Below are 26,089 nucleotides of genomic sequence, written 5' to 3'. Positions count from 1 at the left end.
GGCAAAAGAGAGTTATGCATGCGATATAACGATATCATAAGTAGGGGCTCACAGAAGCGGCAGCACTGGTGAAAATCACGCGTGTGCGTGCCCTGCGGGGGTGGGCAGGGGCACGGGAGGCAAACACCCCGCGGAAAGCGGCGAAAACGCAACTACCGGGTTTCATTTTTTTTTTCTCGTGATTTCTCCGCCTCCCGCTGGACCGGGAGGTCCCGCCCGCGGGCGGCCGCGCCCCGAGGCCACTTCCCCCAGCGCCGCCTCGGGTTCTCGCTACGCGAGTCCGCGGTTCTCCCCCAGCGCCCTGCCGGGGCCGCGCTGCCCTGAACAGCGGGGTCAGTGCCTCTGCCACCCCACTCCCCGCCTCCCGCCGCCTCTTCACCGGGCAACAGGCCCAGCGCCCGCGCCCCAACCCCCGGCCCCGCCTCGGCCCCGGGCGCAGCCGCCACCACCCCGGGGACCTCTGTGGGGACCGGGCGCCCCCTGGCGGCCGCGCCGCGCCGCACCGCACCCCGGTCCGCCTTAGCGGGCGCCGGCCGTGGGCCCGCGCAGAGAGGTGGTGGAGGCGGCTGGCGGCCGCCAGGGGGCGGCGGAGACTCGGCGCTGATTGGCGGGGCGAGGCGTGACGTCCCGGGGCGGAGGAGGCTGGGCGGGGCTTTCGCCGCTGTCAGGGGGCAGCGATGGGGGCGCAGCTCAGCACGGTGAGTGCGCCCGACCCCCGGGCGGCGGGGGCGGCTGGGCCGCGGGGTCAGACGGGCGGGAGGGAAGCTCTGCGCCTCCCGGCACGGGCGGTTCAGGTGCCGGCTGCTGTGGCGCCGCGTTGTGCCCCACTCTCTCCCCTCCCGCTCCTCCCGCCAAGGCCCTGGGCGAGCTGAAGCCCCCGAGTTCAGGCCTCGATTTCAGGCCCCGAGGCCTGGCCGCGGGCGAGGGGAGAGGCCGCACCGCCCGTCGCGGTGGCCCCAGGGCGGGCCGCCTCTGGATGCCTGAGCAGAGCGGGGGCCCCTGGGACGTGTCGGGGGGTGCGTGAGGCCCCGGCTGCCTCCCCTGCCGTGTGCCCAGCATCCGGGACGGAAAGCGGGGGCGCCTGTGTTGAGAGCCGTCAGTGACCCCCTCAGCGATGCGGTGGCTCTGGGACCTTCTCATGGCTGGCACAGGCTGGGGCGTGTGTGCCAGTGTGAACACCCAGGGCTCTTGTGCATGGGGCAGTGGCGCCTGTAGCGGGTGCCATGGCGTGTGTGTTTTTATTCTCGCAGTTCCCTGAATAGTTTTTCAGTGTCCATGCTGATAGCTTTGAAACCACCAGCCTGGCAGCTGCTGTTGTACTGGAGAGCTCTTCCGGGAATCATGCCTGCCTGGTGGGTTTACAGTGCTATTATCTGTAGCATGCATCATTACTCTCTTTTGGCAGCTGCCTGACACATCGTTTCTTTGCTCTGATGCACCTGCTCAAACACTTCTGGTTCTGGATTTGAGAGGAGGACAGAGGTGGATGCAACATATGCTAGTTTGGGTACAGCAGCTTAAGCAGAAGAGTTTGAGGCAGATGCTGAAGCTGCAGAAGTTAAGAAATGCGTGTTCCCTTAATCCTCTCTCATAATTTTCTAAAACCAATGAGAAGAATGTTTAGCTAAAGTCACTTCAAAATAGTGTTTGAATGAGGAAGTGGGGGAGGGGGGACTGGAGCTGGGGGTACAGGCTTTTTCTTACCAAAGAAGCATTCCGTTTGTGTGTTTACAGGGCAGTTTGGTGATAGAGCGTCCTGCTGTAAGGTTATGCATTTAACTGTACCTTGATCACCACGCCCTAGTGGAAAGGGCTGGCAGTCTCTATGCTATGGCTCTCTCTTTTTGGAGCCTTTTTGTTGTCCCGCAGAGGTTTGATTCCATTAATAAAAATTCCTTCTCAGTTACTTATTTTGTGATCTCTGTTAGCAAGGATTTGTGCAGCTGGAAACAGTGAGTCACCAGATCTTCATTTAGTGGTTCCTGGCATTATGGTCAGCCTTGCTTGCTCTGCTGCAGCTTCCGTGATTGCAGTGCAGTTATCTACATGAATATCTTGATACACCCTGTGGTAAGAGTACATAGATAATTTTTTACCCCGAGACTGTGTTTGTTAGTAAGGATAACTTTTTGTAATCAGCCATCAGTTCTTCCCCTTTTTTTCTGCCCACCAGCTGGTACCTTCTGAATAAGGAACTAAAATAGCTATCTGAATTAGTGAGTCTGCTCTTTCTTTCCACCTAAGTCCCATGAGGCTTTTCTACTGATTGATTGTGAATAACAAATTGCCTTCCGTGAGGCTGACACTGTTTTAAAAGTATTTGTGGAAATCAAACTGTATTCTGTTCAATAGACTCGGATCTGGTGCGTTGCTTCAAAAAGTGATAATTATGCACATTTGGGAAAAGTGTGTTAGTATCATAGAACAGCTGTGGTAGTTTTCACTTGACATCTGATGACCCAAAAATTATTTGCAGAGATGGGAGAAAGCATTTATCTTGCACACAGGTGGAGAAGCTGCATTGCGAAGGTGTTATTTCAAACTCCACTCTCTTGTCTTCCTTATCATCTGTTACTGACATGCATTAGTGTTGGAGTAGGGACTGAGCCCAAGTTTTTGAATTCCTGATTCAACTGCCATTTTGCTAGACCACAGCTGCGCTTTTTTGGGGGTCCATTTTAGATAGCCACATCTGTAAATGAAACTAGTTTATTTTAACATATTAATGTCTTATTTGAAACATCATCTGCTGCAGATTCAGCTTGCTGTCTCCACCAGGTCTCATTCACCTGTTGCAGTTCTTATTTGGGAGTTTATTTGCTGCTCTGTCACTGTCTTTAGCAGCTCCCCTCTCTCACACCATTTTTGTGACTCAATAACAAAAGTTCTTCCTGGAGCTACAGAAATTTTGTGGATCTGCAGGAATTAAGGAATAACATTCCTGTGAACTTAAGCTTTTTCAGGAACAACCTGTGGGGAGTTATTTCAGTATTTTCAAATAAAAGCAAAAAATGCAGTGTGTGTGTGTGCATGACATGGTGTGCCTTCAAGCTGTATCCAGTGTTGATATACTTTAAGCCTTTACAGCAGCATTTCAAGAAGGGAGAGTTTATGGTCTCTTTCAGTTTCACACTTGCCACTGTTTTATTAATAATAATAATAATCATAATAATGTAGAACTTTTTTTTAATAGCCTCCTGAGAACTGTCACACTTGCATAAATGAGCTACTAAAAGGCTAGTCAGGTCCTTTTAAAAGAAAATGAAAGTGAAAGCAAACCACGCAGGACTTTGATGTCTTCCAAAAATTAGTTAATGCATTGTATGCAGTCTAAGACTCCAAGTATAATATTTGCTTTTTTTTTTTTTTTTCTTATGGACATGCTTTTTCCATCTCTTCTGTTAAAGCATTGAAAAACAAATTAAAACAAATTACAGAGTTGGGGAGGATTTCTATAAGTAGTTGTTCAGTTTATTCTCCAGTCCTACGTCAGGACCGAATCTATCTATGCAGGTGACTTTCTGGGCTGTTTTAGTACTTATCCAGCCTCGCAAGAACAGGACTGTCCCTGGGAGGAGGCAGTAGAAATGAAGGATTGGGCCTCTAGCTGAGCACAGTCCTGGCAGACTGTGCTTGTAGGCTGTGAGTGACCCATCTTCAGCCCTGTAGACCCACCAGTGCCTGAGCATATGGCACTGGGCTGAGGAGCTGACATCTTCCTTCCATCGTGTCCACACAGCTGTGGTTGCAACAACATGGTCTCCTGTGCTTTCCTGGGCTGAGCTGGTCACTAGGTCACTCCCAGATAGGTGTGTGGTGTCAGAGATGGACAAGGTGGTGCAGTCTGGGGACATGACCTGCTCCTGCCTTGGGGGGCTTCACCCAGGTGGGAAAGCTCATCCCTGCAGCAGGCTACATGACCACCTCTCTGTCTGCCTCCAGGTGCTGTGATACAAAAGGCCCAAAGCAGCGGTGACCATTAGGTGGTGTGGTTGAGGAGTATGTCTGCATGTGGGTGTACCAAGGAGCACAGAGGCACAGCGGTGGCTGGGAAACTGGGGTGATAACCCGACATGTCTACTCCCAGGCCTATCAGAGGGGAGCAACTAACTCACAAAGCCTTATCTCCGCACACGTGCACCCAAAGGAGCACAGCGAGACACTGGCAGACAGGAGGGCCCCAGTAACCCTCAGAGAAATGAGCTCCAGCCTTTCCCAGAGCTGTTTGGGGGAGCCATTTTTCCATGGGCCAGGGTGACGCCTCTCTGCATGTGTCAGTGGGAGGCTGGCTACCCATGCAGGCTGGGGGGGGCACAGGATGCAGGGAAAGAGTGTTTGGTGATTGTGGGATGTTTAGGCGAGGAACCAAAGCTAGGGATTGAGGCTATTTGGGGATGAACAAATGTGGGGAAAATAAAAAGGATAAAAGGCTGGAAAGGGCTGACCCTGCATAAACAGGCCTGCTCTGTCCCCTTGTCTGTCTGTGTCCTGCAACCTGCAGTCAGTATTGTATTCTCCTTGAATGCCACAGCCGCTTTCCTGGGGAAGGACACTGCTCTGGGTGCACGTGTCCGTGTGGAGGTGTAAGCACTAGTGCCTGGAGCCAGACTGCGGGTCGCAGAGCCTGTATGACCGTGGTGCCAGCACCCAGCTGGAGTGTGTGATGGCTAGCAATGATCAAGCTGGGCCAGCTAGCAAGTAAGCAAAGTGGCCTAGGAGCCAGTCGTGTGCATCTCTGAGCATGAGACCACCAAAGACACTGGCTGCTGTAGGGGCTGGGGGTCCTGGCCAGCTAGAAAGAGAGTGGGCTCTGTGGTCGAGTGTGAGATCTCCAGTTACTGGGGGGCCGCAGCACATGTGACGATGTGCGAAGGGGTGTGTGCAGCTGACCTTGTATGTCCAGTTGTCAACAACTGGGGAGACTGGTTTCTGGGGACAACTGCTGCAAAGACTAAGCCAGCTACTGGTTGATCCACTTTGTACACATGTGTGTATGTGTATTTCCCACTAATAGACCTTCATCCTGATTGTTCAGGGAGGGGAAGAGGATGAGGCAATAGGTTCTGTTTGTGTTGATCAGTGTGGCCAGCTGTGTTTGTATTTGGGCATTTGTTGTATATGTGTGTCCATGCGCGTGCCTGTGGACAAATGTGTTTAGCCTCGCTAATGGTTGGACCTGAGGACGTGGAGCTGTGGCATCCTCACTTCTGTTGAGCTTCCAGGTTTGGCAACCTACTGCCGGTCTGCCAAGTGCCTCAATGTAGGAGTAACGCCAGATGTTCATAAAGCAAATTTGTGTGTCACACTGGTTGGTGTTTTTTTTAATACTTCCACTTCCTGTTCATATTAATACAAAGAAACACAGTTTTTTTGGTGGTCAGATTGTCATGCTACCATATTCCTTTTCACCAAAACTACTCTCTCATGTATGCACATGTCTCTAATACTCCTTCTGTGTTTCTGCAGTTGGGTCGGTTTGTGACATACCCGGTATGGTTTATCTACACCACCATTCTGAGGTTTTTCAGGAATCCACATCCTGCAATTACTCTGAAGGATCCTGAAGTGAAGTATGCATTGAGGCTGATTGATAAGGAGGTAAGTACATGAATAGTGCTGACCGTGACCACTCCATGGATACTGTGAAATACTTATAGCTTCTGAAATCTTGGGTAATGTTGCAGCAGCACACATATGTGTATTTTAAGGAAAGGGCTGCTTTTTAAATGTTCCTTGCCTAGTATGACTGAGTTCTGCAGTTCTGCAAGGAGCTTGTTTCTGAGCAAGTTAGAATGCAGAACGCTGCTTTAGAAATGACCCACCTCATAGTTTCTGTCACGTGTTTCTCTTTTTATTGAGTACATCAGCAGAAATTCCTGAATTCTGTCCTGCTAAATTGGCGATCAGACAGAAGTCATGCTGTCAGGCAGAGCAGGCAGTTTTTTCCATGGTCAGTAGCTTTCAGCATGGTATTTGTCAGAACAATGTTGATACCGATTCCTGTTTTTGGATTTATGCACTCTAATGTGTTACAGGTAGAAAGCTGTTTAAATGATGTAGTCCTGACAGCACCTGAGCTGTGTTAGCTTCTCTCTCTTTCTGTTACAAGTAGAAGCTGTTTCGTACCTCCTGGGCTGCTCAAACAAGTTTTCAGAGGAAACTCATGACCCTTTCAGGGCTGGGTCTTGCTATCAGAAACTGACGCTCAACTTGTGGAAATGGAACAAAAGCCACAAAGGGTGAAAAGTCCAGATTTACTTTGGATAAACTCACCATCAAAAGCATGAAGTAGAAATCTTGGCTTTTCAGGTGTGAAGTCACACTTGAAGATATTTTTATTTATGACTTTTTAAGTCAGTGAGCTAGTCAGAAAGTTATCAGAAGAGTTTGAATGAAAAGGACTTTGGACTGGAACAAAGCTTTTTTTTCAGCTGTAGAGAGTGCACTGATAGCTTGGCTTTCATTTGTTCTGTTTATTGAAGAAAATGATTACTGTAATTCTGAATACTGGTTTTGTGGGAACCGAAAGCTTCCCTGTGGCTTGGGCTGGGTGACATTACTGTGTTTATTTCTCATTTGTACTGCAACAAGGCTATTATTATATACCACCAGTTTCTCATGAGATCTGTAGCATGTGGTTGCAGGTACAGGGTACAGTCTGCCTGACCTGCAGGAGTGGAGGGAAGCTTGAGCCACTGCATATATTTCTCAGAATCAAGCTACTTGCAAGTTTCTGCTGTAGTAGTTTGTAACAGAAGAGAATTCACAATTAACTTGTTCTTGTTTTTGTTTTCTAAATACCAATTTTCTTCTTACTCTTGTTATTTTTTATATGCTATTTTTTTGAATTTTTATTTTGGGGTGGAGGAACAGCTCTTGCATAACCAGGTCAAATGCTGCTGCATGTGGTACCTTTATCAACTGCAGATATTTGACTGATGTTTATAACTTTCTGCCTAAATGGGAAGTGTGCCCTGGAAACAGAAGTTAATTTGGAAAAATAATGACTTGGTACAATAAGCGCTAGTAGCTTCTAACATCCTGCCAAAAATCTGGTGCAAATACTCTGATCTTTGGTACTAAACTTCTCAACATTACCATATCCACCTGGTTGGTAAAGATGAAATTAGTGAGAATCTTTCTGACATTGCTTCAGTTTGTAGTTTACAAGCTATTACCTTTGGAGTAGATGAGAACTTTAATCTAAAACCACCTGTCATTCCACAAAAACATGTCAACTTGGGAAGAGAATTGTGGTGCTCGGTGTGGTTGTGGGGTCTACTCAAGACATTTATGTGGTTAGAGTTTACCTCCTATTGCAAGAGGCATTTCAGTACACTGGTTTTATGTTGCTATGTTGCCCCTTTTACTGGCCCAGCCTAGCTGAAGACCCTCATATTTTAAAGTTTCTGCTGTTCCCATGTTGGTATTTATTATTCCCTTTTAGTCACTATGAAGCTGTCGGTACCTTCACTAGAAGAGCACCAAAATAGTTTGTGTTTAACACAAAAAATGAGGAAATTAATTCCCTGGTTTGTGAGTAGCTGGGGGTTGTAAATTTTGACCTGACATATTTTGATGATAGAGTTGAGAGTACAGCCTTACAGAAATTTTTCTTAGTGGCCTGTGGCCCCAGCAAAGGAATAAGAAGCTTTACCAGGAAGGGAAGTGGCAGGAACCGCTCAGGCTGACTTCACAGCTAAAGAAAATGGACCTGTGATTGCAACAGAAAACTGAGTTGCATGTGCTGGGCTGCCATACAGCAATACATGTGTGTGAAATTTCAAAAGGATTCCAAAGATACGTGTAAACAGTTTTTAGGTGTCTGCAATCTGAAGCTTGAAATGCAGTGGTCTAGAGAATGCCTAGCTTGACATATATGTATCTTTTAATGCAGCTTAGATTTTTGTGTATGAAAGCTGGAAATCGAACACACTGTTTTGACAAGTTGTTGCGAGCAGAAGCCTTTCTTCCTCTACTCACTGTCTGCCTTTTACCTACCAGCTGAAATGTTAACATCTGCCCAGGTGGAGTATGCCATACCCCCCATCTGTTGAACAGAGAAATAAGGATCAGAAGGCTGCTGCATTTAACATAGGAAAAGAATATCATAATATAGTTAGATGTGCCAATTTAGCTTGTGCCTTAGGAAAGCCCACAACCTCAGGTGTTGTTTGTTGTTGGCTTTTTGTAATGGTAAGCATAATTCATTTGTTACCTTTCAGTGGCTTCAGCAGAGCACCAGCCTGCAAAAACTGTTCTCCAGCTTTACATTTGCAGTTTTGAGTGGGGAAAACTCCTCAGCACCTGCAACTTGAGACAGAAACGCGTATTGGTAACCGGAGGCTTCCAGGCAGCCAGGGCAATGCCAGATTGGCAGCGCAGATGACCCCATGCTGGAGGTGGCTTCTGCATGAGTGTCTTTAATGTAGCCTTGAGGAACAACTTGCTGACTGGCATGCTCAGTGTGTTGGACATGTAACAGAGACAAGGCGTAGGCGTGCTGACCTATGTATGAGGAATTTCTTGGGCCTGTTAGTGTTTCTCACAGTTGCTGCTTGTGGTGCTCCAAGATACTTGTGCTCAGAAACATTGGGCTAAGCTATCTCAACTTCAGTTGATGATAAACTGGGAATTCAGAACTTTGTTCTTTCTGCATACTGTTAAAGACGACAGCTTAAGATAAAGGACACAAACCAGATTTGAAGTAGTGAAGTTGGTGCTGAAATTTTCATACAGAAACAGCAGCGGTCAGTGTGGGAGCAGCAGCATTAAGTCCACATCAGCTGTCTTTCTTGTGGAATTTTCAATGGCAGTTACTGTTCCTGCATTTACATTAGTACAGAGGAGCCCTTTTTAGACTGCCACTCGGTTTCCTTCTTTCTTCAGCTTGTACCTTTAAATGATTTATTGTGAAGAAAATTTCATCAGTGTGACCATAACTCAAAGACTAGATCAATTCCGATGAGAAAGAAAGCTGTCTCCATCAGTTACTTTAAAAACAAACAAACCAACCCCAAACAAAAAAAGGTTACAGTTTTTTATAGGATGTTTATGGAATTTTCTCTAGAAGGGATATTATGTCCCATAGGGCTTTAAAAAATAAAATAATGGGCTGAGGCATTAGGCTGTATGCTGTTTCTTTCTGTCTTTTTCTTTTCTTTTTCAATCCCACGAATGGGATCTGATTTTTATGAGATAACACATGGTATAAGAAATAACATTTTATTTACTCATTACCAAAATTTTATTCAAGATACGACTTTCCTAGTAGAAGAATAGAATAATTATCCCAACTGCACTGTCTAAATAGTCCTAATTTTATAATAAAGTTCTTATCTAGAGTGCTCTTTTTAATTTAAATTAAGGATTAATTCAGTTTTTATGGGGAAAATATTTTTAAGGCTCTTAGCATAGGAAAAGGGGCCAGGTAGCTACTTCCTAATCTTCTTGACATCCACTAGTATCTTCTGAAATAATATTCTACATTGAAATCACAGAATCCCAGAATGTTAGGGATTGGAAGGGACCTCAAAAGATCATCTAGTCCAATCCCCCTGCCAGAGCAGGAACACTTAGATGAGGTTACACAGGAAGGCATCCGGGTGGGTTTTGAATGTCTCCAGAGAAGGAGACTCCACAACCCCCCGGGCAGCCTGTTCCAGTGCTCTGGCACCCTCACTGAGAAGAAGTTTCTTCTCAAATTTAAATGGAACCTTTTGTGTTCCAGTTTGAACCCATTGCCCTTTGTCCTACTGTTGGCTGTCATCGACAAGAGCCTGCTCCATTCTCGTGACAGTCACCCTTTATATATTTGCAAGCATTAATAAGGTTAATGGTTAATTCCTCTGATTTTGAGAAATCATGGTCAGAATTTTGAACTCCTGAATATTTCCATTGTGAAAGAGAATTGAAGAACTGATTGATTTTTTTTTTTTTTTTTTTTTTTAATCTGTGGCCTTTGCAGAGAAGGCAATGAAATATTCATACCATTTAGAAAGTTATCATTTAGTCTTAATCTGCATAGGAGTATCTTATTAAGTTTTGCTATTCACGTTTAAATATACATCAAAACAGTATTTGCATTTGTCTGTTTCTATTTTTACTTCTAAAATATTTTGAGATAAAGTTAAGTTTTTAGGTTTGAATGAAAAGTTGACCTCTGCAGGATTGCCGTGTTCAGATGAGTCCATAGTTGCATTACGCAAAAATTTCAGTTAGAATGTTGCTGTCCCCCAAATATTTAATCGTGCGGGAAGCCAGACTAGCATATTGGTTTTACAAGCAAAATCGCAAACATTAAATCCCAACTGAAGAGCTGACTGTTTTTTTTATTTTCCTCTTTCAGGAAGTTAGTCATGACACAAGAAGATTTCGATTTGCTCTCCCTTCCATGGATCACGTTCTGGGTCTCCCTGTAGGTATGTTCTGTCTTTCCTTACTGAGAATCCAAGCATTGTTAATTATACTATAAGAGATCTTATGGGGATTTTTTCCTTACATTTTCCTACATTCTGAATTTCGAATGCTGTCCCTGTGGCTTTAGCTGGTGTCCTCATGCTGTGAGTCACCCAAAGGGTCTGAAATCTTATTTACTTACAGAAAGTATACATCCAGCTTTTTTCTGTGAAGACAGTAGAAACAAGCCCTGGACTTTACTTGTATTTTCCCAGTCTCAGCTCTCCAGTGTGTGTTATTCCCATGGTGCTTGGTCTCTGTGGTCCCTTTCCATTCCCCAAGGCAGTGCTTTCAGATACTTTTCCTCTGACACATGTGGTTTACCAGATAATCTGCTCACTTCTGAATTTGCAGTGAGTCTCATGGAGCTTCTGAATCACCATGGGGCAGATGTTTCCTTAGGCACTGCCATGTGTCATGTTGCCTTCCATAAGAGCTTAGTGCTATTGTTTTCTACTGCTTATATAAAGAGCATTTAATTGTGACTTGTGTTTTATAGGCACTCCTGCTTTAACAGCCTGTTGCAGTGATCTCTAGGTCAGGTGCTTTGTGGTAGTCCTTAGCACCTTTTTACCATTACAGTCTGTCGTGTTTAGGTTCCCTCTTGTTTGGGGTACCTTATTCTCTCGACCTTGTTAAGTAGCCTTGAGGGCAAAGCTAGTTTCCCTCTCTTGCCCGTAATCCACATTGAGGAGTAAGCTGTCTCACCTCTGTAATTGTTCTTGTCCTACACGCTAACAGAAAGGAAGCTGTCGGAGGTGAATTTGGCCTGCTGGATGCCATGGCTTCCTCCAGTGTTTCCATAAGGTCAGAGGAAGTCAGCAAGTTATTTCAGCATAGCCTGAGAAGGTGCATGCCTGGCCCTGCATGGTCCCAGGAACAGCATAGTCATGTTTCCAAAGATGCTCTGCACAGGCTCACCTTCTGTGGGTGACTGGGGGAGTGGTTTACTGGGCAAAACTTGGGAAGTAAAGAGAGCCGAAAGCTGGTGAGAGTGCTAAAAGCAGCTGGGAGCAGGAGGCTTGGCAGCCATGGGACAGATAGTGGTGTTCATTCTGCATGTTTAGTCCAGCACCAGCATTTTGCTTTTACCACCAGTTGGAGCGTTACAGGAGAAAATGTGATTCACGCTGAGGGAGAGCGCAGTTGTGTATGGACTCGCACAGAGGCTGCCAGCTGCTGCTGTCCTGCCAGGGTGGGGTAAAGCTCTAACAAGTGTAAGCATAAGGCATGTTTTCCCTTTGGGAGGAGCACCTTTTTTTTTGATTTGTACCAGTTCTTGTGAGATGGGCTCCAACAGCAGTCCTGTCTGTCCAGGTTTACAGACTGCAGTGGTTAACCTGGCTCTGTTCACAGTATCACAGTATGTTTGGGATTGGAAGGGACCTCAAAAGATCATCTAGTCCAATCCCCCTGCTGGAGCAGGAACGCCTAGGTGAGGTCACACAGGAACATGTCCGGGTGGGTTTTGAATGTCTCCAGAGAAGGAGACTCCACAACCTCCCTGGGCAGCCTGTTCCAGTGCTCTGGCACCCTTACTGAGAAGAAGTTTTTTCTCAAATTTAAGTGGAACCTCTTGTGTTCCAGCTTGATCCCATTACTCCTTGTCCTATCATTGTTTGCCACCGAGAAGAGCCTGGCTCCATCCTCATGGCACTCACCCTTTATATATTTATAAACATTAATAAGGTCCCCCCTTAGTCTCCTCTTCTCCAAACTAAAGAGCCCCAGCTCCCTCAGCCTTTCCTCATAAGGGAGGTGCTCCACTCCCTTAATCATCTTCGTTGCCCTACGCTGGACCCTCTCCAGCAGTTCCCTGTCCTTCTTGAACTGAGGGGCCCAGAACTGGACACAATATTCCAGATGTGGTCTCACCAGGGCGGAGTAGAGGGGAAGGAGAACCTCTCTCGATCTACTAAACACCCGCCTTGTAATACACCCCAGGATGCCATTGGCCTTCCTGGCCACAAGGGCACAGTGCTGGCTCATGGTCATCCTGTTGTCCACCAGGACCCCCAGGTCCCTTTCCCCTACACTGCTCTCTAATATGTAATTTCCCAACCTATACTGAAACCTGGGGTTGTTCCTGCCCAGATGCAGGACTCTACACTTTCCCTTGTTAAATTTCATCAGGTTATTCCCGCCCAATTCTCCAGCCTGTCCAGGTCCCGCTGGATGGCAGCACAGCCTTCTGGCCTGTCAGCCACTCCTCCCAGCTTAGTGTCAACAGCAAACTTGCTGATAGTACACTGTATTTCCTCGTCCAAATCGTTAATGAATATATTGAATAATATTGGCCCCAATACTGACCCCTGAGGCACTCCACTAGATACTGGCCTCCAACTAGACTCCGCACCATTGACTACCACTCTCTGGCTTCTCTCCTTAAGCCAGTTTGCAACCCACCTCACTACTCTATTGTCTAGACCACACCTCCTCAACTTAGCTGTGAGGATGCTGTGGGAGACTGTGTCAAAGGCTTTACTGAAGTCAAGTTCCTGGAGAAGGGGGTGGCAAGGTCACCCACCCCTTGCCTGGAGGAGCAACAGGTGGCTGCTGCTGCAGCTCTCTCCATGTCTTCTCTAGCTGGAAATACATGTGCTATCACGTGTCTGTAGGCTTTGCTGAGAGGGTTATTTGCATCACCCCTACATTACGTCCATGTGCAGCTTGAAATGAGTTATGGTTGCTTCGTTCCCAAGTCACCAGGTAGCACAGCTTCCTTCACCCACTGGTTTGCTTCACTGGCCCTCCAGCCTGGCAAACCAGCTCCTGGTAAAAGCTCCTTTTTGTGTTCCCAAAACAGGCAGAGGAGCTGTGTTGTCTTTGGTGAGCTGCATTCATCTTAACAGATAGAGTAGGTTCTGTTGGCCTAGTGGTGACAAAATAATGAAAAACAAATCCCCCCCTGCATAGTCTTCCTTTGGGTCTCTTCAGGGTGTTGGAATTTTATAGGAAAGCCTTTGAAATGAGTTAATTCTTGGATTTTTTCATCAAAAACGTAGACCTTGAGAAAAGAAACTATTGTAGAGAGTTCAGTGAATATGTGACATTGAAATGTGATCCCCACGTTCAAATGTTAAGCTGGAGAAACAGCAGGGTTAGAAAGGTGCTTTATGTCTAGGCAGCCTTAGCAATGGCAGCTAGAAGACCTCTTGGTAGACATGGGCGATTTGTGGTCAAAGTAAGAACAATTGTAACCGAAGTATAACAGTTTATAACTAACATGTTAATAAAGAAGTGTGAACAGCACTTGACAGTTTTCCCCTCCTTTGTAATTTTTGCTTGGCTGTACAAGAGAGGTATATCACGTCTTTGCAAGATGTCATGTACAAGTATGGCTTTGGTAAATGTAAATGCATGAAGCTATCAGAACAGATATGATTTACACTTAGAGTTAGCAGCTGAGTTGTCTGCCCTTCCAGGTAGAATCTATGCATGGTCAACAATTCTGACAAGGTGTTACAGTCTCAGGAAAATGAGAGAGGAAGAAGTGGTGCCACAAAACCAAGGTAGTCAGGAGAACTTTGGGACTGGGTTTGCAGTCAATGCTAACTCAGTACATCCACTGAAAGAAAGATCTCCTGAAAGCAAACGTCTTTTTTTCTTCCCTGTGTACAGGACAGCACATCTACCTGTCTGCACGGATTAATGGGGCTCTGGTTGTTAGACCTTACACTCCAGTTTCCAGTGATGATGACAAGGGCTATGTGGATCTTGTTGCCAAGGTGAGAATGTCATGCTCTTTCACCAGGCTGGGCAACTTCTGAGCCCACTTTTACACTTGCAGCGCTACGTGAAGTCTGATATGTTGGCTGCTGTTCAGTTGTGTGCCACTGCCAACTTCCACTGTTGTAACAAGTGATCTGCAATTATTAATACCTACAATCCATATGGCATTTTGCAAGTGCTTCCTTAGTGTGTCTCATGAGGTGCTCTGTAATTTTCTGTAGTTGCATATTGCAATTTTCCAAAGTCTGTGTAGACCTGTAAATGTTCACACACCTTTTTAATCCTTCTGAAACAAGGAATCAACCTTGCCTGGACTGTCAGCTTCTTCTGAAGCTCAGGTAATATGGTCATTATGATCATTAAGAGTGGTGATCGTTATCGTTACTGATCTAGACAGTGTGACTGATTTACTTGGCAAGAATGTGATTATGAGTCTTGTGATAATGTTCTTTTGTTTTGTCTCTTAATAGCTAGACTAAGCAAATGTATTTAAAGTGGACAGGAATTTAAAACCTGAATATCCGCATTGGAATTCCTCTTAGCACTTTACTCTTCAGTTTTTTTCTTCTTTACAACTAATAACACTTCATTTATTGTTAAACTAGATGTGAATTTGCCTTTTTCTACCTACTTATCTTCATGCACATGACTTTGCACCCTGAAAACATGACAAAGGAAAATGTAAATCTAGGAATGTTTCACAAAACACATCCTTCCCAGTGTGGCTCTCCATGCATGCAAACAATGCTGTTCTTGTAAAAGCGTAGCTGGTCTCAGCTTGAGCTTTTTCTCAGCCATGTGAATTAAAACAAAAAAAGCAGCACGGTTCCAGTAATGCAACTACACCCAGTGATACCTGTTGTTGAATGGCTGAATATTCAAATAGTTGTTATCCACTTTTTTGTTACTCTAAGATGCAAACAGTTGGCACCCCAAGAAGAAGGTTTGGGTATATCCCTTTGCAACTGAGCTGTCAGGGGTCTTTTTCAGAAGTGTATCTGTTTGAAATCACAGTGGCTTTTTTTGTTTGTTTGCTTTTGTTTTGAACTTGAGTGTAAATCATGTGGATTATTTAGAGATATTTTCTATGTTACAGAAATATAATGGAAAACTTGCCAGTCTCTGTCCAATTTGATCAAAATCAAGGCAAGAGTGGCATTTTAATATTGATCAGAAAGCTCAGTGCTTCTCTTATTGTCAGTCAAATCTGCATTGCTAGTATTTCTTTATCTATTGTGTTCTTTGAATGAGGACTATGGGTACCTAAATACTTGAAGGGCAAATGCTTATCTTTGAACCCTGAGGTTAAATGCTTCATTGTTATTTTTAACAGATCTACTTTAGAGGTGTCCATCCCAAGTTTCCTGATGGAGGGAAGATGTCTCAATACTTAGACAGCCTGCAAATAGGGGATACTATTGACTTCAGAGGACCAAATGGCCTACTTGTCTACAAAGGAAAAGGCAAGACAGATGCAGAAGATAAAATTTATCCAGAGTAAACAATACAGGAAAAACATTATCAAATAGTAGTAAGACAGGTCACAGTTTTTTTCCAGTTGGGTTCGGGTCTTTCTCTGCACGAAAGAAATTGTTAGTGTGTTAATTCAGTCAGTGGCCATCCTGAGGGAGAATGTTATATGATTATAGAAGTGCTTGTTATTGATACTATTCTCAAACAAAGAGATTCTCCCCCTGCTTATATGGACAAAGTTTGTACACTGATAAAAACACTTGGTATTTGCACTGTCTAATGCTAATTTCCCAAGTGAAAATTAACTTCATCAGTAGGAAGTTCTTTTATGCCAATATAAAATACCTCTCTTTGGCACAGTGCAGCCACCAATGTGTCACAAAAAGCCTTCTGGCAGTTTTGTGAGCAGCAGAACTCAGACATGTGGTTTTCCAGAGCTTTGTGCATTCTGTTCATGTTATCCTGGATGAAGAGAGGTGTGAATACAGCAAATACAACATTTTGAGCAGTTTCAAACTCTTTGTCAGACTGGGCTAAAACTGGCAAATCAGCTCAAAAAAAGGAGATAAATGTACAAAAAAAATATACCCTGCATATTACAGTTTTTCCCTTAAAATAACCTGCATGGGGTAAATAACTCTCTGAGCAGATTAACTCCTTTGTGTAGAACTGTTTCCAGAATCTGGGCCTCTGAATATCACTGGGGGTGTGGGACATGAGCGAATAGAAATACAAGTAGTGATGGCTTGATGCTATGGTCAGAAGTATAATAATAACCCGTGTCGGTGTCCGATGTTACCATCACATGTCTTACAAGCTGTAATCATCTTTCAGCATTTGTTTTAATTTGTGAAGTCTTCACCTTTGTCTGAGTCCTGCTCTTGCTTTATGAAGGGGGAAGGGGGACAGGGCTGAAACAAAGTCAATTAGCTGAACACGCTGGATAGGCATAACAGGCATTTTTTCCTGCTTTCTTCACTGTTTTCCATCTCTCTCTCTCTTTTCAGGCGAGTTTGCTATTCGACCTGAAAAGAAAGCCGAACCAGTTACTAAGAAAGTGAAATATGTGGGGATGATTGCAGGTGGGACTGGTACGTATATATAAAGATTCATCCTTGGTTTCTGACGACAGCTGGTAGATGTGTTTGTTCATATTTTCTCTCACATGCCCACTTGCACTTTCTTTTATTCCGTTGCATTCTTGCACCATTGACCTGCCTTTCTCTTTCAGGAATAACACCTATGCTACAGATCATTCGAGCAATCGTAAAAGACAAAAATGACCCTACCACTTGTCAGCTGCTGTTTGCTAATCAGGTAATTCTGTCCTTTTTTCTGTTTATAAAGTTTTACTTAACTAACAATACTCTGCTAGACAAATGAAATTCTTGCTGAGAAATCCTGGTGCAGAAATACAAACCCTGAGGGGAGAAGCGAACTGAAATGTTGAAAACTTCCCGTATAAAATTAACTACTATGAATTGTTTTTTAGTGTTACTATGGAAATGCTGCTTTCCTCCTAGCTAACACTCAACACTTCCTTTCCTATGCCCCATTGCTCTGTTTCTAATCCAGTTTATAAATGTTTTAAAACTCTGCATTCCTTTGTGCAAGTAGTTAATGTTTTGGGCAGACTTTCAGGGTTTTCTTTTGTAGTGGAAACATGAAAGCGGTGGACATCTGTCTCTTTCAGCAGTTGTAGCTCCACAGCTTCACAGCAGGGTTTGTATGTGGAATCCTTGTGTTTGAGAATACCTTAGGTGAGGTTAAATTAATATTGATCTCCAGCAGCTCCCTCAGCTACTGAGCTGTGGTTCTGTATAGCTGTCTCCTTTCATTTCCATTCTCTCTGTCAGTTCTTCATGCATTTCAGTTGCTCTTTGAGATGTATCGTTCTGCCGTGCTGGACAAAGGGAAGATCTCTCATCCATGGAATCCTTGTGACAGGTTTCTTGGATGACCAGGCAACCCAAATGGTGGTGTGCTGCTGAACTGCAACACCCCATGTTTGCCTGATATTCTTCTGGTGTTAATCCTTTTGCTTTTAAATTTCTCCATCATAATGAATATTTGTTTCTGGATTACGAGCCATTATTTTTTGTGAACCTCGCTTCATGCCTGTGTTTTTTAGCCTCTGATATTCAGTGTGTCCTCATTTCTTTTGTACTATATCTGAATCATAAACCAAGATTTTTCTACCTAGAAGCTATCATCCAAGTGCCAACAGATGCCACATTCTGATGCTTTATTGCAACAAAACCCCTTGAAGAGCCCTGCCAGTGCCTTCTGGTGCTGGCTGGTGTGGCTGCAGCAACTGGTCCCTGCTGAGCCTTAGGGGTTGGCATGAAGTGCAGTTGGCATCAGGGCAGGAGGGCCAGGATTTGCTGTGAGTAATACAGAATGACTAATACAGGGCTAGAGCTGCTTTAGCACCCTAGAAAACCTACTGCTTCCTGCAAGGGGAACAGTTGCCTGCATATTAGCAACAGCCTGTGTAAACATAAATCATTGGCTTTAAAGAGTCCTTGTATCTGGTAACCACACAAACATAAAGCAGCCTCATGACAAATGGTCAGTCAGGAAAGCCTGCAGACTAATGAAATGGGCCCATGCGAACCTCATGAGTTTCAACAAGGCCAAGTGCAAGATCCTGCACCTGGGTCAGGGGCAGCCCCCAGTATCAATACAGGCTGGGGCATGAAGGGACTGAGAGCAGCCCTGCGGAGAAGGACTTGGGGGTTCTGGTGGATGAAACATTGGACATGAGCCAGCACTGTGCGCTTGCAGCCCAGAAGGCCAATCGTATCTTGGGCTGCATCAAAAGCAGTGTGGCCAGCAGGTTGACGGAGGTGATTCTGCTGCTCTGCTCTGGTGAGACCCCACCTGGAGTCCTGTGTCCAGCTCTGGAGCCCTCAGCACAGGAAAGACATGGACCAGTTGGAGAGGGGCCAGAGGAGGCCACAGAAATGATCAGAGGGCTGGAACAGCTCTGCTGTGAGGACAGGCTGAGGGAGTTGGGGTTGTTCAGCCTGGAGAAGAGAAGGCTCTGGGGAGACCTTATTGGGACCTTTCAGTACTGAAAAGGGGCCTGTAAGAAAGATGGGGACAGACTTTTTAGCAGGGCCTGTTGCAACAGGACAAGGGGGGCGATGGTTTTAAACTAAAAGAGGGGAGATTCAGGCCAAACATGAGGAAGAAATTTTTTACAGTGAGGGTGGTGAAACACTGGCCCAGGTTGCCCAGAGAGGTGGTAGATGCCCCATCCCTGGAGACATTCCAGGCCAGGCTGGACAGGACTCTGAGCAACCTGATCTAGTTGAAGATGTCCCTGCTCATTGCAGGGGGTTGGACTAGATGACCTTTGAAGGTCCCTTCCAACCCAAACTATTCTGTGATTCTTTTAATGTGTGTTTTGCTGATGTTTTATTTTGGCCCTTCTGAAAGAGTTGTGTTGGATTACAGATGACAGTGTATGTGGGCTTGTATTATGCTTCTGCCTCCCATGCTTTGCATTGGTCAGACCCAGTAATAGCTTTTCTGGAACACATGCAATTGCATATTCAGAAATAGGCACCTTCTCAGCAATAGTTGCTAACACATTCCTCCTTAGTCCCACGGGTACAGACAGAGTGATGTCCTCAGTGCCAGATTGTTAAGGCTGCAGAGGATGGTACCACTTTTAGTCTCTGCCCTTTTCCCTCTTTCACAAACTTCAGCTGCTCTGACAGGAACAAGGCTTTTGTTTGGCCTTCAGTGATGTTGCATCAGGGAGGAGCAGAACTTGATACCTTCAGTGGTGTTTGTCGTTCCAACCAGAACTCAATGTTCTTTTGGTTATTTGTTCTACATCCTGTTCAGAAACCAAGAAATTGCCATATGGCAATGCTGATGGAATTTGGAGTGGCAAAGGTGAAAAACCTGGCATTTTTCTGACTGAACGGCACAGCATGGGGTAGGGAGATACTTGTGTGCAGTCGTAGTTAGTTTTTTGATGAAAGTTGCTTTTGTAATAGGAGTGCTAAAACAGGTCTTTACTCTTCTGATGCTACCCCTGATCCCCTGGACAAGCGAAGGTCCTGTGTTTTGATACGGGTTTTGCTTAATTTTTTTAGGGGGAAGGCATTGCATGGTCAGGATTTGGGAAAGTTATGAAGCTTTTTATTAGCTGTGCCACAGGATAGTCATGCAAATAACTATCTGCTCTCTTCAGCCTGTAAAATGGAGTTGAATAATGTGTTCCATCTCACAGGGCTGTAGAGTACATACTGTTCTGTGGTCATCTGAGGGCTGCACTCACACACAGAGCGTAATCATTGTTTTCCTTATCCTGCAGACGGAGAAGGATATCCTGTTACGTTCCGAGCTGGAGGAGATCCAAGTTCAGAATCCCGGTCGCTTTAAGTGTTGGTACACACTGGATAGACCACCTGAAAGTAAGGCCTAACATGCTTCTTCCACTGAAGCTTAAGTTATGCACATTAATGCATGTGTTTGACAGGAAGCGTGCTACATCATGTGCGTATTTCTGGGTTCCTTTCTTCCTTAATGAATCCTGTCTGAATGCGTCCATTAGCATCATTCTTCATCATTCACAGCGTGATGCACAGAAACAGATATAATCAGGCAGTGTTTCCAAAGCTACAAAGCTTACCTCAGGTGAATGGTAGCACAGTGTTTTTCCCATGGCCACACCTGAATATTTACGATTATTTACTCTGGAAGACGACCTTCTTTTCTCCTTCCGCACAGACACAAATATAACATGTTATCTTACTGTCTCATGGTCAGAGCACACATGAAGGCAGCTGCGGTGGGAGAGTCAGAGGCTCTCTGTCTCACGGAGATGTGGCCAAGTGCAGACTCCTACCTGGCTGTCCATGTGTGGCAGTCCGTGGTAGCTGATCTGCTCCCTAGAAAATGGAATTGCCTCTGTATTAACAGTGTTTCTCAATGGAAATACGTCCCAGCTTGGTGCAGTCAAGTTGTTAAAATAATGTGATGTGGCTGGCTGGTCTAGGTGAGAGGATGAGCTGCCTGCATGTGCCTCCCTCAGCCCTGCACATTTCAGGAAGAAAAGGCTGAATTGTTACTGCTGTTGTGGAAAAGACTAAATAGTTTCCATGTCATTCCTTGTCGTTTTCCTTTCTCACCATTCCTTGCCATGCCCATCCACATCAGGATCGATTCTTGCTCCTATTCAGCCGTAGTTTGAGGCAGAAAAGGGCAAGCCATGTGCCTTTTCGTACCTTGTGACCAAGAATACACGTCCCCTAGGGTAGCGGGGAGGGTCTTGCTGTCCTCACAGTCTGTTGCTGTTATGTCATTTTCTGCAGTTTGTGTTCTCCTGGAATTTCTGAGGCAGCTTAGGTTTGGGTATAATCACTGTTCCTCTTCTTTGATATTTGTGATTGGTGAACAGATCTTAGCAGTTGTGATGAAAGTTCCTCCTTAGACCCCCCTCATTACCGTTCTGCAGACTTTCACTACCATACCTGAAACCAGACCAAAACTGGAAATTTTTCAATAGCCTGTGCGAGTCTTACTGTGCTCAAAGGTTTGGGTCAGCAGCTTTTTCTGCATGCAGAGCATGTGATGGGTAAACCTGAACCCTAGTATTAACTAATCAGCACCGTGAATGTTCTTACTAGGAATGACTTCCTCAGCTAGACTCTCCCTAGTGATCTTGTAAACAGCGATGTTGTTATTTCACAGTGCTGAAGCTGAGACTCACATTTTATTCACAGCTCTGCTGGAGACTTCCTTGGGGCTTTTTGCAGGCTTTATTTAATGTTAGCCCTTGTTTTTCTCCATACATCAGTTTTGCATCTTAAAAGCAGAGGTGGCAGATTTTCTGTGTAGCGTGTTTTGAGGCTACTAATGCGAGTGAAGTGTACAAATGCTACAGTTCAGAATGTTACTAAAAATCCCCAAACCCTCACACTTAATTCTAAAATGACTTGTATTTGGGTTTTCATTCCCCTACTTTCATTTTTTTAACAGGTTGGGAGTACAGCCAAGGGTTTGTGAACCAAGAGATGATCAGAGACCACCTCCCCCCACCTCAAGATGACGTTCTGATCCTCATGTGTGGACCTCCTCCCATGATCCAGTACGCTTGCATTCCCAATCTGGACAAACTGGGCTACACCAAGGACATGAGGTTCTCCTTCTAAAGAAGGCTGGTAATTCAGTGATCTTGTGTAGAAGGGAAGAAAAACATTTAATGGGGAACAGAGAAGTGTTACAGAGATGGCTGACGCACAGTGCTGGGAAGCTACATTTACATTAAAGATGCTTAGTTTTTTTTCTGAATCTCTGGCAAGTAAGACACTTAAGCTTAACTGTACTAAAACTCTACTCTGTGTGGCACAGAAGCAACTGTGTTGTGGAAAGGCAGTGATGCCTGCTGCTCAGCTCCTTGCCACATTTGTCTTATAGAAAGATTGTACTCCATCTCAGGGGAGGACAGCAGAGCTGCTTAGGGCAGTAAGCAATCATATACAGTGTTCTTAGTGCTGTAATCAAGTGGCAGTAATATCCTACTTCCTAATGCTGTGCATACCCAGTATTTTATTTGGTATGAAGTATGAAAACATATAGACTGTGCTGGATTTTTCAACGTGCTTATGCCAAAATTTTAATCCTTACAGAGCTTTTACAGCATGAGAGCCAGGAGTATTTGCCTTTTACACATAATCTTTGCAACATCAGAAGCTTAAAGATGATTGTTCAGTTGAAGGGTGACAATTAACCATTTCTGAGTGAGGTTCTTTAAGCTGCCTTGTTAATCGAAACAGAGGGGTGGGCAGCAATACAACATTTGTTTCCTTTGTATTTTGGAATAGTGTATCTTAAATGCAAGCACTTTTCTGGCTGGTGACCCTTTTCTTCCCCGGGCAATTAAAGAAACTACAAAAAGCAGGTGGCTTTGTGCACTGTTCCACAAATAGCTGGAATTTTTTGCTTGGATGGGTGTGGGAAAGCTGGAAAAAAAAAAACCCAACAACTTTTGTATTGACTTTTAAATAGCAGATGGTGCCATGGAAGTACAAAAGAAGTTGTTCTGTATGTCCTGTGCAGTGAAAAAAAACGGTGTGTGAGAAAACTGGATGAAGTGTTAGTTTCTTGTTTCCCCGAGATGGATTTGGAACGAAGGGAGCTCAGGTTTCCTTGCCGGGGGAAGGGGGTTGAGCAGGGCGCCCAGCTTTGGCTGGGGTGCCTGTACAGGCGGGGGACTCACCCGCGTCTCTTCCTCAGGCAAAGCTCCAAAGGGCGTTGCTTGGTAAGGGTGCATGGGAACAGCCTTAAGTCACCAAACTGACAGCGAATGCAAATGTCTCCCTGAATCTAAAACTCTTTCTTAGATGCTGTTCACTGTAGCTACCGAAGGTCTTTTTTTTAAATATACCGTGGGTTTTTTTTCAGCAGCCTTTTACCTGTTCTTTAATAAACTTGTGTGCTGAACCTTCTGCTTCTAAGCAACAGAGATGCTGCTGAGATTAGAGTTGTCCTCCAAGGAATCTATGAAACTAAAAATCTTGTTCTGGTGATGAAATCAGAGTGACCGAAATGATGTTTAGTCATATATGAAGTAATGTGGATGCTAGTCAGCTACAGGTGTCACGTATGATACCATTTTTTAAAGACTTGGGAAGCTATTTGAGGTTATAGCTTACCATGTTTTCTTTGTGCCTGCACAGCAAATGGGTACTGGGCACTTAAAAGGTTAATTTCCAGCATGAATTAAAAGTACTAAAAGGTTTTCCAGTTAATTTAAGGCACCTCAAATGGATAATACTGTTATTAACTTAATTAATTAGACGCTTGCCTCTGAAGTCTTGCATTTTTGATGTGCACTTCTGAAACTTTTTTCTTTAATACCATGCTCCAAAGTTCAAACAATACTCAAGGAAGTTTCAATCCCTTTTTCAAGAGGCAAAAAGAGAAATATGAGAGAAATTATCTTGCTGCTGGTTTATATCACTGTGGGATCTGCATAGATTTTTGTTTTTTCATTATTGTATTTAATGAAGTTTTCTTGTACAAAAAAAAACAAACTACTGGCTGGTTCTGCATCAACTGTTTTGTGTTGCTTACTCTGCTTATTCAGTTGGTGCTTTTTTTCTGTATAAGAAATAAAGTATCTTGCAGGTGATTCACTGGTGTGTCACTGAGCAAATCACCTTCAACCTTGTAAAAGACAAACAACTTATAAAGTCAAAATTAAAAACAAACATATGAAAGCCTGTGAGATTTGCTTTCCGAAGCGCTTATCTCTTTTGTTTGAGTTTGGTGAAAACTGCTGTATTTTGATTCTGAGTCAAAGAGTAACATTCTCAGTTTTTCTCCGTATCACTCTAATCTATTCTTTTTACCTTTATTTTGTACATCTTCCTTGTGAATATGAGGCTCTTTTAATAAATAAGAGGCATTTTATATAATCTACTGAAACAAAATTGTGTCACAGTCACTTTTGCTTGATGGTCCTGTACGACAGCGTTGAAACACGTCAGTGATAAAAGTTGGGTTTACGTATATTTTTAAGCCAATTCATCTGTCCTAAAGTATGAGTATTCCTCCACTTTCTGACAGGATGTGCTGAGGATGACCAACCTCCATCTTACAAAGTAGCTCAAGAAACATGAACCTGCTGCATGAAGGGCATTTTGTGGAAAGTTTCCTGAGTAAAATGCGGGGAGGTGAATGGGACTCCCCCCCCAGGCCTGGTTCAGGTGAAGCAGCAGCCACCCTTTCAATCCCGTTTTCACAGAATCACAGTGGTTGGGGTTGGAAGGGATCTCTGGAGATCACCTAGTCCAACCCACCTGCTAAAGCAGGTTCACCCAGAGCAGGTGGCACAGGAATGTGTCCAGGTGGGTTTTGAATGTCTCCAGAGAAGGAGACTCCACAACCTCTCTGGGCAGCCTGTTCCAGTGCTCTGGCACCTTCAGAGTAAAGAAGTTTGTCCTCATGTTCAGATGGAACCTCATGTGTTTCAGTCTGTGCCCTTTGCCCCTCATCCCATCGCTGGGCACCACTGAAAAGAGTCTGGTGACTGCCCTTAAGCTATTTATAAGCATTGATAAGATGTCTTCTCAGTCTTCTCCAGGCTGAACAGACCCTCTAACCAAATCATCTCTTTGGCAACGGCTCACTTGAGTAGCTGCTATCAAGCAGTGTCCTGTGCTGAGCTAATCATAGAAACAAGGGTTTTTCCAGCAGTGGCAGGGAAGTGCCTGTGCAGCAGGGATGGGGAGGTATTCATCTTCCCAGGGAGAGGGAAGAGAAAGTGGAGGGCACTAGTGATGGATCACCCAGACAGGATGGATGGAGAGGGGTCACTGTGGCTGAGGAACAGAATGGCTGTAGATCAAGGCCTCTGCCAGGCAGTGTCCCTGTAGAAAATGTAAAGCTTGGGGTGGACAGGCCATGTTGCTGCTTTTGTATTATATATATTATATACATTATATATTATAATAACAGAAGGGGTGGGTGCTAGACACCCTCCTGGAATAATAAAGCACTGACAGCAAGGGCCCAGGGCATCTCTGCTGGAGTAAGAAACTCCTGTTTGACCCAGGTGGGGTGGATATCTGTATCCTGTGATAAGCTAACCATGCTTCTTGAATTAAAGTGCCTTTAAAAAGGGTGGGGTGAGTTGTTATGCTGGTTGTTGGGTTTTTTTCTTGTTATGAAGACTCACCTGGCTAAACTAACCAGCCACCCGCAGCAGTGCTGCAAGAGTCCTCTCCTGATAGACTTTTTTCACTGAGCTACGCTGCTCTGAGCTCACAGTATAAACTATACACTGTACTAAACTATATATCAGCAAACTATGTCTGAAGGGAAACTAACAGAACCCAAGCCCTCCACTTTGCATTTACACAAATTACCATGGCCCTAAAGTGTCAGCACCTGACCTGGCAAATGAGCACATGCAATTGCAGAAGCTTGGGGTACATCTGTGAGTCACCTGAGCTAAGACTCCAGCTTGGCTGAATAAATGAACACGCTCAAATTTACATTGTTAAATACTTTGTCATGCATCTTCACCATTGTTAGCCAGAGTACAGAGCCTTGGCCAGTTCCCACCGCTGCTGAGGACCAGGGGTCCTGAGCTGAACCGCACAAGACAGGCAGGTGACAAGCCTGGGCCATGCACCCTGGCTCCTGGGATGGACACCAGGCCTGCGAGTCTGCTCTAGGGCACCACAGCCACGTTGGAGGACACAAACAGAATCACAGAATGGTTGGGGTTGGAAGGGACCTCTGGAGATCACCTAGTTCAACCCACCTGTGAAAGCAGGTTCACCCAGAGCAGATGGCACAGGAAGGTGTCCAGGCGGGTTTTAAGGTCTCCAGAGAAGGAGACTCCACAACCTCTCTGGGCAGCCTGTTCCAGTGCTCTGGCACCCTCAAACTAAAG

At 44.8% G+C, this 26,089-nt stretch overlaps 1 protein-coding gene across 1 annotated transcript; it reads left to right on the top strand.

The window, feature by feature from the left end:
* Positions 1-539: 539 nt before the first annotated feature.
* On the top strand, positions 540-24,119 carry LOC102086668 (NADH-cytochrome b5 reductase 3). Its single transcript, XM_065050119.1, has 9 exons — positions 540-698; positions 5,467-5,598; positions 10,349-10,421; positions 14,080-14,186; positions 15,524-15,653; positions 16,671-16,754; positions 16,895-16,980; positions 19,997-20,096; positions 21,664-24,119. The coding sequence occupies exons 1-9, from the start codon at positions 678-680 to the stop codon at positions 21,834-21,836; spliced, it is 906 nt and encodes a 301-aa protein (XP_064906191.1). The 5' UTR covers positions 540-677; the 3' UTR covers positions 21,837-24,119.
* Positions 24,120-26,089: the final 1,970 nt, after the last annotated feature.

This window comes from Columba livia, chromosome 1 (assembly GCF_036013475.1).
Source record: "Columba livia isolate bColLiv1 breed racing homer chromosome 1, bColLiv1.pat.W.v2, whole genome shotgun sequence".
NCBI lineage: Eukaryota > Metazoa > Chordata > Aves > Columbiformes > Columbidae > Columba > Columba livia.
This window is presented reverse-complemented; position numbering and strand designations above follow the sequence as displayed.